General features: G+C 39.6%; 1 protein-coding gene across 1 annotated transcript in view; it reads right to left on the bottom strand.

Annotated features, from left to right (window-relative positions):
• kif6 (kinesin family member 6) overlaps positions 1 to 16,309 on the bottom strand; it is a 240,207-nt gene that overhangs the window by 162,320 nt on the left and 61,578 nt on the right. The window contains 1 exon segment of the mRNA XM_042774549.1: positions 2,452 to 2,555. Coding sequence (XP_042630483.1) covers positions 2,452 to 2,555 — 104 coding nt within the window.

Below are 16,309 nucleotides of genomic sequence, written 5' to 3' on the forward strand. Positions count from 1 at the left end.
AAATACGTCTTCCTCCATGTAGACTGAATGTTTTCCTGCCTTGCTAAATGTTGGGCTCATGATAAATAAGTTGCATTTGCCTCAAACTGATTTTGTAAAACTTGCGGACTGTGAACCTGGGTGTAGTTAGCGCGAGTGGCGCTCGCTGTGAAGCAGGAGCAGCTGGCAGAGGATTCCGCTTGGTCTTAGAGCTTTCCTCAAATGCCTACGTTCACAAATAACAATGATTTTTGCAAAAAGAATGATTAATTATCCTTTTGTTATTATTATGGTCTGGTGAAAATAATAGTATGGGCTGCGAGAAAATAATAAATAAAAAGAGTAGGGCTGCTGTGAGTGCAGGCAGCATATTTCAACCCAGTACAAAAAAAACACCGTCCCACCCATCCAAAAAACAAAAAAACAGACTGGCCCACCGGGAATCCTCCTGGTGCTGCCGATTAGCCAATCCGTGCCTGATATATATAGAAGGGAAGTTTCGTTCATCAAGTTAGTCAGTGATTTTAGCAACACAGTTTAAAATCCCGGGTTGTTTTTTTTATTATTATTTATTTATATATAATAAAATTATAAATAAAATTATTAATACAAAAGTCAAAAGCTGAAATATAAATTCTCACAGAATGTATTCATTACCAATATATTGAACCATCTCTTTATGTTTTTCTAAATCCCAAAACATTATAAAAAGTCCAGACATTATAAAAGTATCCGTCAATGAACGTGTTTTATATAAGATTTGGGAAATACACGTAAGTTACAGACATGACAAAAAAAGACCCAAGTTTTTGGGAGACAACATTTTGTAGACTTTCTGTGATTTACAATGCACAATCCAGAAGCAACAATATCTGCAGAATGGAGAAGGGTTGACCATTCTCAAAACATAAAATATCGATTTTATTTCAATTTTCGTTTTTGTGTTTCAGAGGAAAAATCAATGTTTCTAACAGCTTCTCTCCATTACGGACTGTTCTGAAAGCAGAATTTATACAAACGCGAATAAAATGCTTTAAAAACTTCAACAGAGATGTCTAGAGGGTATTTAATAGGTCTGCCCCCCACGTAAGATTTTTCTAGTTACTAATAGTCGTTCATTTAAGTCATTATTCAACTAATCACACGTTTATATTAAATGAACACAGTCTAATCCATAATAAGCCTTAGCTAATATATTCCGCGCTCAAGCACACACATTAAGTTTGCCACAAAGCACAGGCAGAAGTAGCCTAATAGTTGTGAAAAATTAGACATTTTAATTATTTATTAATAAACTAATTTTTTCTTGTCGGCTGCGAGATGAAATTCACGGTGCTGACTCTCATCTCCACAGGATGTGCATAATCAGGGAGTACTTGCTTTCGTTTTGAATTGGTTCGTTTAATAGACATTTCAAGCTTTCTGTAGATATATTTCTCATGTATGTAAGGCACCCCAGTTTTAAGTCATCATGTCCGGGCCAATCAGAAGCCATGGCTGCCAGGGGAGGTCTACAGACTCTTGAAGGCTCGGAATGCTGCCTTCAGAGCTGGAGATGAGGTGGGCGTGAAGCAGACACTCTGAGCCTGTTTTGGGGGATACAGACCATTACCGACTACAAGCCTTCACCGTGGACCTGTGACAGAACCATCTCCCTGCTGAACAAACTGAATGGATTTGAGGCACAAAACAGCACCACTGCACAGAAGACCCCACCTCCTCCTGGCAACCAGGTGATGACGCTGTCATCAAAACAATGGAAATAATTTATAATATAGGCAACAATTTTTTTATCAGTGTACAGACAGATTTCTTTTCCCCCAGTAGTTATCTGTCAAAATAAATGACAGGTAACAAATAACAAAATATGTGCGTGTTTTATTCTGTTTTATTCGTTCTAAGAAACGAACATAACTTATTAAGTAGGCTACTAAAGTTTCATCTGTGAATATTAAATATTTTAACTACAGTGTTTTTCTTTCATTTTCCCTGACTGCAGCCATCAAATGTAACACATCGGCAAGGCAAAGCTGACGGCTATTTACAAAAAAGTGTTTTGATGCGTTTGTTTGATAACTTGTGGTTAATGCGCCACTCAGCGGTCAAAAGCTGCAAATGCCCTTTGCAGACGCGGCAGCGGTGGCGCTTGTGGCAGTAGAAGGCACACTCTGGTTGGCCACCTACTGTATAGCACATTCGAAAAAGTTTTGCCATACTAGCAAATGTCAAGTTGATTATTTAGTCTTCTATATTTACAGTATAGAAAATAATTCAGTGTGCTGTTAAACTCCATCACCGCTGCAACCAAAACAATCCAAATCATGAACAATTCATTCAGTCTGATCTGTTACACATGCTTTTTTAACAATGCCATTAGCGAGCACAATTCATTATTAGTCACCCCCCCCCCCCCCCCACACTTTATGTTTATAAAGGATGAGTGAGGAATTGTGAGGAATTGCAGGTACATACTGTTGGATCTCTTCTTGGGTTAGCTTGTCACTCCTTTGCTCTCCAGTAACCAGAGCCAGCTCTTCCTTCAAACACTGGATCTCCTTCTTCAAACGGACAATCAGCTGACAGATATACAACATAAAAATTTTAGCAGCATGAAAGAGTGAGAGTCTCACATGCAGAATATATTCTGCCTAGCAACACAATATATGTATGTATAAATGCACCAGATTTGTTCTTCAGATAATGAAAGCCTCGATTAACTTGACAAATACTAACAAAAGCTTCACTGATATTTATAACTAATTACTAAGCATAAATGATAGCTTTATCTAAATGCTATTTGTGTCTAATTTTATGATGATGGAATCTGGAACACAGCTCATGCTTTGTAGAACATGGTAATTTCCATAAGATCTCTAAAAAAATTTTATTTACGCTAAACTGGAGACATCAGCAACATGTACTAGTAACTCTCTTGAAATCAACTGCAAGTCGAGTCTCCCATGTGCTTCATAATGTGCAGGATTTGATTAGTGTGCAGAGCTGGTGTCAATGTACAGCATTCAGAGGCACTTCGGGAGTGTTTCAACACCACAGACTGGAATATGTTTAAGCAGGCTGCCACATACAGGTGCTGGTCATATAATTAGAATATCATCAAAAAGTTGATTTATTTCACTAATTCCATTCAAAAAGTTAAACTTGTATATTATATTTATTCATTACACACAGACTGATATATTTCAAATGTTTATTTCATTTAATTTTGATGTTTTAACTGACAACTAAGGAAAATCCCAAATTCAGTATCTCAGAAAATTAGAATATTGTGAAAAGGTTCGATATTGAAGACACCTAGTGCCACACTCTAATCAGTTAATTAACTCAAAACACCTGCAAAGCCTTTAAATGGTCTCTCAGTCTAGTTCTGTAGGCTACACAATCATGGGGAAGACTGCTGAATTGACAGTTGTCCAAAAGACGACCATTGACACTGTAACAAATTAGCTCAAAGTGAGATGTACATAATTAATCATAACGGGTTATTATTAACTACATTCATCTTCAGGAATTACTTGTAGCATTATATCATTAATAGTACAATAAAATGATTTGTTCGTCCGCAGGGCGGACAGTGTTAATCGTTTATTGACTCTAAGTAAAATTATTTCTCTGGTCACGAAAAATAATTTTACTACTAATACACTGCTCCCAGAGCATGTAACGAAACCGGAACGTTAAAGTGACCTCGTTCTGTGAGCAGCAAACACAGACAACCAAGTGTGAATACATATGGATGTTTATTAAACTACACTACAGGGGAACATGCAACATCGGACTAAACACAAACATACACACATTAAACATAGATGCCAACACAAGGAAGGCATGGATAGAGAGAGAGAGAGAGAGAGAGAGAGAGAGAGAGAGAGAGAGAGAGAGAGAGCGCAGCAAATAATTTTTTTTGAATTTTAACAAAACATTTATTTACAATTCTTATATACCACTCAACACAATTTCAACACAACAACCACAAAAATTCACATTACATTAGTAATACTCATTGTAACACACAAGAAAAAATTAAAATGTCATCTACAACAGAGCAAACTGCATCATTATAACACCACTGGTTTGAAAAAAAACTCAAGTCTTTCATCATCTTATAAAACTTAAAATCAATCCATACTCTTGATTTTATCCTGTTTTTTAAGATAGATATAACTTCACATCCTTCTGACCCTTCAATTTTGTTCCTCCTACTTAAATATATTGCCATTTTCGCTTCACCTATAATGAAATTTAATATTTGACATTTTATTCTATTTTTTGCTGCATATGGATAGCCAAGAATAAAAATCTGAACAGTAAAAACTTCATTTAAACTTCTAAACAACAATTTAAGAAAGTCAAAAAAATAACCCAATCTTGTACACTCCATAAAACAATGAAAAATTGTCTCCCTTTTTTCACAAAAATGACACACATTACATACATTTGGGTTAATTACACTCACAAAAGAGTTAACAGCAACTGCGCCGTGTAAGATTCTCCATTGGAGATCCCCCACTCTCTTTTCTAAAGGGGGTTTATACAAAATTCTCCACCCAGGTTTTACATTCGTATCAAAACCTAGTTTGTCTCTCCAAACAGTCTCTACTCTCCTATTTAAAGTTTTCTTATTTAAAACCTTAACACAACTTCTATAAATTTTTTTCCTGTCAGCCTCATGAAAGCTTAAGTCTTCTATGTTCTCCAACATCTCCCCGTTAGCTCCTTTAAGATCAGGAGTAATGTATAACTCTGGAAAAGGATCCTTCTTATTTGGAAACACCTTTCCTTCACCGTAACTCAACAGGAGAGACTTTTCTTCTACTGTCAGTTTCTGTTTTAAAAACCTCCAGCAGTTTCCCTGCTAACCTTTCAGATTTTAAACTTAAACAAGAGGCTACCCCTTCTGAGTTATTTAACTCAGGACCCCCTGCAACTATTAGATGATGAAGTTGAACTTTTCTTGATGTACACATGACATTTTCAAAGCCCCATCCGATTTCACTTGATACATCAAATCTAGATCCTAACACAGTCGGTTCTTCAAGTAACCAATGCAAAGACTCAGAAACCCCTCTTCTTCTTTTAAAAAGGCTCCATACTCTAAAAATCCCTTTAAAAAAAGGGGTCAGTCCATTCACTTGTATCTTACTAGAGTCCAATAAAAACAAAGTAGAGTCCAAACCCAAACCTCCAGCTTGTCTTAAAATAAAATTAGCAATGTTTCTCCAGACAAGATTTTCAGGACCTGCTAAAAGTCTTTGAATGAACTGTAAGCGAAAGGTTGCTCCTCTGCTGACCAGGTGTATTAGTCCTTGTCCCCCTTCTTCTCTAGGAAGATAGAGTACACTCTGTGGTACCCAATGAAACTTAGTCCAAAAAAAATCCACTATGATGGCCTGCAGCTTTGCAAGAAGTCCACTTGGCGGCTCAGTACATGCTAAGCGATGCCAGAACGTTGAAGCCACCAAATTATTAATGACTGTGACCCGTCCCCTGAATGACATTTTTGGCCACAACCATCTCCATTTTTCTAGACGTCCTTTTGTTTTCTCCAAAACACCTTCCCAGTTTTTCTGCATCATGGAATCATCCCCAAGATATACACCTAAATATTTAAAACCACTTTTCTTCCACTCAAGTCCACCAGGTAGTTTAGGAAAGCATCTACCTTCCCACTTTCCACAAACTATGGCTTCACTCTTTATCCAGTTTACCTTAGCTGAGGACATTTTTCCAAAATCATTAATTATTACATGTAACATGTCTACTTCTTTTTGATTTTTTTATCATGACAATAATGTCATCAGCATATGCCGATAACTTGATTTTACACTCAGATTGCGGTATACTCCAACCATCAATACTTGCTCTAATTCTTAATAACAGTGGTTCAATAGCTAAGGCATACAACATCCCCGATAGTGCACACCCTTGCCTTATACCTCTTGTGATCTTAAAAGGAGCACTCAACCTCCATTGATTTTAAGTACACTCTCAATGTTTACATATAACACCCCGATCATTTTGATAAAACCAGGACTGAAACCAAACTCTCCCAGAGTCTGCCAGAGGTAGTTATGCTCAACCCGGTCAAAGGCTTTTTCTTGGTCTAAAGAAATAAGACCAAAGTTTAACCCCAATAATCCAGAGATGTCCAAAATGTCTCTAATTAAATGAATATTATCAAAAATAGACCGATTGGGTACACAGTATGTCTGATCTATATGGATGACTCCACCAATTACATCTCTTAATCGAACCGCTAAGGCTTTGGATAGGATCTTCATATCAGAGCATAAGAGTGACACAGGTCGCCAGTTCTTTATGTTTCTGAGGTCCCCTTTTTTCGGCAGAAGGGTGATCACTGCTCTCCGGCAGCTTGTAGGCAGCGACCCTCTGGTCAAGCTGTCATTAAGCACTTCCAGAAGATCATCCCCGAGTACTGCCCAGAGGGATTTATAAAACTCTACAGGAATACCATCGATCCCCGGAGCTTTCCCACACTCCATACTCTTTAGGGCATCATATAATTCACCTTTCGTAAAAGGTTTCTCCAGTTCAACATTGGCTCTATCTGGAACTTTAGGTAGACCCACATAAAACTTACTGGCTATATCTTTCACCTCTACGTGTTCACTCTTATACAGCTCTGAATAAAAATCAACCGCTCTTTTCCTTATTTCCTTAGGATTTATAATTTCCATGCCAGATTCAGATGAATGCATATTTCTATTTTGTCCATTTTTCTTTTCAAGTCCAAAAAAAAACTTGGTTGGGCCATCCATCTGCGCTACACTTCGAAAGCGTGAGCGTATCAGAGCACCCTGTGCTTTAACACCCAACAAATCATCCAAAACTTTCTTTTTATTTTGAGAACTTTAATACATTCTCTGTCTTTAGCAAATTCTATTGAGTTTTGTAATTCTACAATTTCTCTCTCTAGATCTTCAAGTGATCGGGAAATGTCTCTAGAAGCACTGAAAGTGTACAACCGGCACAGTTGCTGTATTTCTATTTTAGCATTATCCCACCATTGCTGTAGAGAGTCAAACGAGGACTTCCTATCCTTAGTTTTTTCCAAAAATAACCAAACACCTCACAAAAAAAAGTTTATCTTGCAATAACCCAACATTAAAGTGCCAATAAGCACTCCTTGGCTTTACATTAGTAACAAAGACATTACAACTGACTAAACCATGATCTGTAAAACTTACAGGTGAAATTACACAATGCTTAATAATATTAAAATGATATTTAAAACAATACCACCTGTCTAGTCTAGCCATTGTCACATAATGTTCTCTCACTTGTGTCCATGTATATTGTCTCTGAGTTTTATTCAACACCCTCCAAATGTCATATAACTCATGTTCTTTCATTATTTGTCTCAAAGCACGTTGTGATGCTATATGTGGCTCTTTATGGTTCCTATCAATGTTATTATCCTCTGTGCAATTAAAATCACCCCCTAGGAATAAATACTCTTCAGATTTACAATTTTTAACTATATCTTTAACTTTGTTTAAAAACAAAACTCTTTCACCTCCCAATACTGGGGCATACAGGTTTATAAATACAACAGTAAAATGTTCAAACTTGACCCGTATTTTCAACAACTGTCCCCCAACTACATTTTCCACTTCACATGAAACCTGATTGATATTTTTCCTTAGTAAAATTGCCACACCTCCACTATTACTAGTCTTATGGCTCATAAACACTTCTCCTTCCCATTCCATCATCCATTCACTTTCATTTTTTACATCACTATGTGTCTCTTGAAGAAACATAACATCAATATTTTTTTTCCTTATTAATTCAAAAAGCATTGCTCTTTTTCTGTAATCCCTTGCACCGTTTATGTTTAGGCTGCCCAGTCTTAAATTACTCATAAATAAGTGAATAAAAAAAGAAAATGCACAACACAAAACACAAAAAAACTAACAAAGAGAAAAGAAAAATTAAAACACTTCTTTCTCATCATTTAGCATATTGGATCTCAACTTTTGAACAACTTTCTTTAGCCTGTATACTTCCTGTTCTGTAAGACCCCCCAGCCCTATTTCTTTCATTGCCATTCTTGCTGATTCTATAAACAATTCACGATCAGGAAAAAACTCTTGTACTTGAACTCCCTTCATCCCTTTTGTGCTCTGCAAAAAGGTCTTAATTTTTCCAAGGGTATAAGTACTCCTCCCCGATCTTCTTAGAGAGACTGAGTCAACCGAGCTCACGGATTCACTCTCACTTCCTGTTACAGAATCATCAGACTCATTATGGTCAGATATAGTTTCTTCAACCATCCTTTCTTTCATCTGTTTTTCTTGAACCTGTTCTTTCTTAGCTTTTTTTCCAACTCTCTTTCCCCTAGTTTTTCTCTTCAGTGTCGGTGTTTTGAACAGATTGTCATCTTCGGCCATGTCAATATCTCTTGGGATTTCTACCTCCACAACAGGGCCAGCCGCATCATTTATTTTTTCAACATCTTCTCCTAATCCTTCCTCATTACTCTTATTCACAGTTTCTTCTTGATTAACTCTTCCATCATTCTCAAACGATTCCCTGCCTTTTTCCTGATTTTCATTTTCCTCCTTATCTTTCTGTCCCTCTCTTTCAATGTCACTTATTGTTGCTTCGTGTTCTACATTCTCTGGACACGCACGGGCCAGATGTCCTCCTTGTCTGCAAATGAAACATTTCATTGTTTCCGATGTGGCGTAAATCACATAATCAAACTCTTCCAGCCTAAACTTTATTGCAAGATTTAACTCCGCACTCTCACTGTTTAAAATCATGTACACTTGTCGTCGGAAAGAAACAACATGTTTTAACTGCGCCGATTTACAGTTTAAAGCAATCTTTTTAAACTGGGAAACAATTTTTCCATGTCTGGCCAATTCTCTCTGAATCACTTCATCTTTTATGAACGGTGGAACATTTGACAACAAGATTTTTTTTGCCGGTTGCATCAAAGGCATTACCGGTGTGTACGACTCATTGATCACTATTCCATTTGCAACGATCTCATTTACCTTGTTCACATCATCTAAAAACAAAACAATTGCACTGTTCATTCTTGATGCTGACAAAATACTTTTGTAACCAACAACTTTCGCTACAGCTATGCTACACTCCTCTATTGAGCAGCGTTCCGCGGGGATAACTTTGATGCCATTCCGCCGCGTTAGCTTATCAAGCGGTACGCTTTCGGACGCTGCCATTCCAGACAGCACACGCTGAATAACAGCGCTTCACTTTCCCTAACTCCAGCAAACCCCACACAGTACACCAAACGCTTTGCCAAAAAATAAAGAAAAGATAGAAACTCACTCAGCCCGCAGGCAGACACTCTCACACTCCACACCCGTTCAGCTCAAACGCTCACGCATGCGCACAGAGAGAGAGAGAGAGAGAGAGAGACGCACTGCAGAGAGTGAGAGAGCGAGCGAGCGCTCACGCACAAGAGAGTGGAGAGTCATGGCAGTATTTACTCATAAACTAAATCACAACCTGTTAAGAACCATCAAAGAATCTCATTAATTAAAAGGGGTCAAAGCTTAGAAGAGCAACTAAATAGTTAACAAGCGGTTACTTGCATTGGGTCTGTAGTTGCTAAGTAAAGTGTCCCGGTGCATGTATAATGCGTAGATTCCTGTTGAATCCTGTTTGGAGTGAAACCTTTGTCATTTCATCCATGGGTTGACTGCTCCGAAGTGAATCAACAAAGTTGCTGAAAACTGCCAGAAGGTGTCCAAGGTGATGGGTGTCTCCAGGGAACCGCAAGTTAAGAGAAGAGTTAAGAGAGAAACCTTTTGGGTGTGGAAGAGGTTTTATCTGGTTTTCCCAGTAACACCTCTTTTGGTTGGATTGACCAATAACAAGGCATATAGTTTCAGCGGGAAAGTGTTTCTTTGTCTCAATGACACCTGATTTGCATAATTTATTAATGGAGTGTTTAACTGGTTATCTGGTAACCCAAACTATGGTACAAATAGTATGATGCATTTTAGGCTCACATAGTAGAGATATTTAGCTAAGGCAAACGAAAGGTTTAATTAGGTACCAAGAAAGATATGCAAGACAGATAGAAACATAAAGATACATTCTTATGCTTGAATATAGGCACTTAGAGGTCAACTAACACGAATAGAGAATCATAACTATGCTAATATGAGCTGGGAAACATACAAACACACAGGAATATATCGTATAAATTTGGAATGGCTTATTTCCTGAGTTAAATGCAAGAAGGTTTGTGTGTGTGTGTGTGTGTGTGTGTGTGTGTGTGTGTGTGTGTGTGTGTGTGTGTGCGAGCGGCATGGAGAGGTCTTTTCCTCTGCATGCTTTGGCCATTGAAGCTGATTAAGATCTCTTTGAAGCTTGTGAGTCCGAGCTAGATGTGTAGAGGTGTTCCTGGTGATGCTCAAACAGGCCCCTAAAGGTGTGAATGGCACAGTTTGATGCAGACTCATTGGCTCTAAGCTGTGATTACATGAGGTCAGTCAGTAGATTAAAAATCTTTCTGAATATTAGAATGAATGTGTTATCATGATCTAGTCCATACGTTACAACACCTTGCACAAGGAGGGCAAGACACAAAAGCTCATTGCAAAAGAGGCTGGCTGTTCACAGAGCGCTGTGTCCAAGCACATTAACAGAGAGGCGAAGGGAAGGAAAAGATGTGATAGAAAAAAGTGTACAAGCAATAGGGATAACCGCACCCTGGAGAGGATTGTGAAACAAAACCCATTCAAAAATGTGGGGGAGATTCACAAAGAGTGGACTGCAGCTGGAGTCAGTGCTTCAAGAACCACTACACAAAGACATATGCAAGACATGGGTTTCAGCTGTCGGATTCCTTGTGTCTAGCCACTCTTGAACAACAGACAGCGTCAGAAACGTCTTGCTTCGAAAAGGACTGGACTATTGCTGAGTAGTCCAAAGTTATGTGCTCTGATGAAAGTAAATTTTGCATTTCCTTTGGATATCAGGGTCCCAGAGTCTGGAGGAAGAGAGGAGAGGCACACAATCCACGTTTCTTGCGGGCCAGTGTAAAGTTTCCACAGTCAGTGATGGTTTTCGGTGCCATGTCATCTGCTGGTGTTGGTCCACTGTGTTTTCTGAGGTCCAAGGTCAACACAGCCGTATACCAGGAAGTTTTAGAGCACTTCATGCTTCCTGCTGCTGACCAACTTTATGGAGATGCAGATTTCATTTTCCAACAGGGCTTGGCCCCAGCACAAAGTGCCAAAGCTTCCAATACCTGGTTTAAGGACCATGGTATCCCTGTTCTTAATTGGCCAGCAAACTCGCCTAACCTTAACCCCATAGAAAATCTATGGGGTATTGGGAAGAGGAAGATGCGATATGCCAGACCCAACAATGCAGAAGAGCTGAAGGCCACTATCAGAGCAACCTGGGCTCTCATAACACCTGAGCATTGCTGCAGTAATTCAGGCAAAAGGTGCCCCAACTAAGTATTGAGTGCTGTACATGCTCATACTTTTTATTTTTATACTTTTTAGTTGGCCAAGATTTCTAAAAATAATTTCTTAGTATTGGTCTTAATTTATATTCTAATTTTCTGAGATACTAAATTTGGGATTTTCCTTAGTTGTCAGTTATAATCATAAAAATTAAAAGAAGTAAACATTTGAAATATATCAGTCTGTGTGTAATGAATGAATATAATATACAAGTTTCACTTTTTGAATGAAATTAATGAAATAAATCAACTTTTTGATGATATTCTAATTATATGACCAGCACCTGTACAATAACACCACAGACCTCCAGGAGTACACAGAGACTGTCACTGACTACATCACCAAGTGCACTGATGATGTAACGCTCACCAAGACCATCACTGTCCGGACCAATCAGAAGCCATGGCTAACAGGGGAGGTCTACAGACTCTTGAAGGCTCAGAACGCTGCCTTCAGAGCTGGAGATGAGGTGGGCCTGAAGCAGACACTCTGTGCCTGTGTTGGGGGATACAGACCATCACGCTCTACTAGCCTTCACCGTGAACCTGGGACAGAACCATCTCACTGCTGAACAAGCTGAATGGCTTCTTTGCTCGATTTGAGGCACAAAACAGCACCACTGCACAGAAGACCCCACCTCCTCCTGGCAACCAGGTGATGACGCTGCCCCCAGACATCATGAGGAGATCCCTCAGTAGGATCAACGTACGCAAAGCTCTGGGTCCTGACAGCGTACCTGTTCGTGTACTGAGAAACTGTGCAGAGGAATGCACTGATGTCTTCACAGACATATTCAACATCTCGTTAATCAGGCTGTTGTCCCCACATGCTTCAAAGGTACCACCATCATTCTGAGCCGGAGCTTTTTTCTGGGGATGGGGGAGGGTTGTGGGGGTGGACACATATGCAGGGTTTTGTCTTCAGCTATTTTTTTTACATAGGTTTACAAGCGGTTGAGAGATCATGAATGACAAATCGTGTTCTGCAATGAACATGCACATGCATATTTTCAAGTCACAAACACGGTCAGTCATTCAGGGGCGCAATTCCGTTCTAACAGGTGGAGGGGACCAATACTGAGTGTAGGGTAATAGTCAGTTTTATTACCATTTTAATATCAAAATTATCAAAATTATGACAACACAAAGAACATAATATTTTCAGAAAATTATTATTATTACCATAATTTAAGGAAAAAGAATAAAGTGTTTAATGACAAAAACCAAAAACAATAAATAAAATTAGCAGCACTATGCACTTTTTGTTTGCATGAACATTAAAATATTAATATTAAAAATGATGGCTGGATAAAAAAAAAAAAAAAAAAACTTGGTTTGGTGACATACAACATAACGTTATTTACTAGATTTGACAAAAAAAATTAAAAAAATTAAACCGATAAACCTCATTTCAGTCTTCAACTCGTTTTAAGAGAAGGATCAAAATCATAAATTATAGGCATTTTAGTGTGGAGATTTTTAGAATGCACATAAGCTTGTTTTCCATCTACAGGTTAAGATTTCCAACAAACAATCGATCCGATTTTCGCATTGGTTTGAACAAAATAGACAGTAACTCCACCGTCTGACAGCAGGTGGCACTTATGGAACAGCAGCAATAGAGCGGTTTTTCCCAGTAACCACTGTAAACAAAGCAGCACTGAGGGTGCATTTACACTTGTAGTTCGGTTCTCTTGGTTCATTTGGTCCGGACCAAAAAAAGAAGAAAACAATACATTTGGTCCTGGTCTGCTTTAGTGTTCACAATGGCATTTTTGACAGTGAACCTAAAGATAGTGAAACTTACATGTGTCACGGTTGTGTCAGGAGGATGGCAAAGGAGACAGCGGGTGCAAACCAAACTCACAGTTTAATAACAAAAAGGCAGAAGGACAATGGGAAACACAACGTAGAGTAACTGTGACTGGACAACCAAAGACTAAACAGACTTGTGCTTAAATAAAACACTAATTTAGGGAGTAAATTAAACACACCTGAATCAAACAAACACAGGTGGAGACTAATGAACTCATAATTAAATAATGAGGACAGGAACATAACCAAATAAGGGCTAAAGGAAATACAAGTGAGAACTAGAACATGGGGAACAAAACACAAAAGACATGAACACAGGCCTGAAATTACTCAGGGGCTGGGTACTCTGGGGATACCTCAGGACAGACATCGGACAGCAGGCCTCCAGAGCAGTACCCATTCCAGGTGGCATGGAGGATCGGGCAGTCCATGGCGGATTAGGCAGTTCGGGGTACCATGGTGGGGTCATGCCGTCCAACAAACCATGGCAGAGCAGGCAGCTCGGGGATCTATGCCACGGAGGAGCAGGCAGTCCAGGAGGCAATGGCGGAGTAGGGAACTCAGGAGGCTATGGCAGAGCAGCCTTGAGGCCACTGCTGGAGCCCTACTACCCCCCCCCCCCACCAAAAAAAAAATACTTGGAAGATAACGGGCTCCAAGGCCCTCTCGGGGCCAAAATCCACACTGGAGCGAGCTCTAGGGCTGGAGCCGACACTGGAGCGAGCTCTAGGGCTGGACAAACTTGACTCAGGAATGGCCAGGGCTTGTGGGAGCCGCATCTGGCAGAATTGACAACAGTGTGGATGGCAGGCTTGTCTTCAGAGTGGCTGGTGAGCTTGAGTAATGAGCGGCCGGCAGGCTTGTCTTTTGCGCGGGTCTCCATGCCAGGAGGAGGCGGACTTAGGACACAATTGCATCTCTACTACCCGCTTCACAGGCGGGATTGCCGAATACCCCTTCCCTGCACCACCATCGAGGGTGGTGAGGGAGGAGGAGCCAACCGGATGGTTTCTGGCAGTAAAAGGTGCCGTCCAAGACTTAGTGAGCTCATCATGCACTTCCAGGAAGAAAGGCACTGGGGCGGGGCGCTGAGAACCAGTTCGAGCAACTCTGAGAAACCAATCATCCAGCCTCGAGGGTTTGGGACACGGTGGAGGTCTCCACTCAAGCCCTACCCTCTCGGCGGCCCGGGAAAGCATAGCTGCCATCTCCGGATCCAATTCAGGCTTTGCCACCATCCCGGAGGGTGGCAGTGCAGCCGAGTCTTCGTCCAACAGCTTTCACTCCAATGCTGAGATCGACATCTGGTCGGTTCGCTCTTTGAAGAGGGCCCAGTACGTTCCATGGGTCGCTCTGCTGGATCGGAGGTGCAAGAGGAGTAATGGTCCCCAGAGGATTGGTTCCCTGCTGTGTTTGCCACCACTGTAACCCTCAAAACTGTCCACGCTACTCCTGGAAGTGGTTCTCCTCTGTCAACACAGTTGAGCAGAACGATAACGTCGCTCGGCTCCGAAGCGAAAAGCTGGTATGCATTGCACCTGCTGCCTTATTATACTCACCCTGTGATCAGCGGCAGCTTGATGCAATAATTGCATGCCAATGTGCATTGGCTCATTTAGTTTACACTCAGAGTAGATTGGTATATCGAAGCCATATCCCCAATTCATCGATGTGACGTCGAGAGTGACAGAGTGAAAGGGAACCAACGAAACGCTGTATCACTGTTCCATAAGTGCTGCCTGCTGTCAGAGAGTGAATCCGCAACTCATTCATCCCATCTACTGTTTCTGTGTCATGCAGATGTTTTATGTAGCATAATTTCACAAAGCTAAAGTCCAACCACTCTGTTTTTGCTTCAGATTTTGAAATTACACAGTCTAATAAAAATGAAACATTGCACATGTATTTTTTTTTTTTTGGATCAATTCATGATTAAAATGCAGTGGCTGCTTCTAATTTCAAATTGTTATGAAAAATCAAAGTGCAACTCAGAGTGAAGAGTGTGCAAATGTTATTTTATGTGTGATTTTTAAATTTCTGTACCTGAACAAACTACAAACAAAACCTAAAGCATCATTTCATTCATCTTTGTGCTATAGGCCTAAATTTAATTGTGCTATCACTTCGTTCATTTGTTTTTCTTTACTGGCTGTCACTTGTCTTTAATAATGTTAAAACTTTATATTTATGTTTATTTTTTGCTGTGGTATCGAAATTGAAATAGAGAATTGTAAAATCTAATTGGTATCCAAAATATTGGTGTCATATAAGCTTATTTACTGTATTAGAATACAAGATAAGATCAAAAACAATGAAAAATTTTTTTTTTTTTTTTTTTTTTTTTTGTGGCAGGGCCAGTGAAAATGTTGGCAGGGCAAGTAAAAATTTGAACCACTGGCCCAACACCTACCTACTGGGCCAGTAGAAAAATCCTTAGCGTTGATCCCTGCTATGTGTACCGTGCTAGACTAACTGAGACTTGTCACAGCACTTGTATACTGTTGCTCTCTTGTTGGTCTGATTGCTTCTATTGTTCTCCTCATTCTTAAGTCGCTTTGTATAAAAGCATCTGCTAAATGATTAAATGTAAATGTAATGTAAATGAGTACCAGGAGACAACTTGGAGACTTGGAGTTGACTTGTGGATGAGAATGTGATGACTAGGAGAATGTTTGTTGAATCGCAGGTGTGTATCATAAGGTAGGTGTCAATGAGGTCCACATCTCTAGGGGAATTTGGGAAGTACAAAATGCTGTGCCTGTTATGATGCAGATGGCCTGCAATATGATGCAGGATACTTTAAAAGATACTTAAGCTGGTATTTCTGAAGCTTTTCAAATACACCGATTCACTCTTAGAACTTTGTCAGGTGATATAGCCATGCTTTTGGAACAGCTGTTTGTTATTCCAAGCAGCAACAAACACAAAAATGTGGAAGGTAATTAAACTGCATTAACTGGCAATTCTGTGAAGAAATGAAAAGCCTGAATATGGGTTACCATGAATTTACAGTGAAAC

This window comes from Cyprinus carpio, chromosome A17 (assembly GCF_018340385.1).
Source record: "Cyprinus carpio isolate SPL01 chromosome A17, ASM1834038v1, whole genome shotgun sequence".
In the NCBI taxonomy this organism is placed as follows: Eukaryota; Metazoa; Chordata; class Actinopteri; order Cypriniformes; family Cyprinidae; genus Cyprinus; species Cyprinus carpio.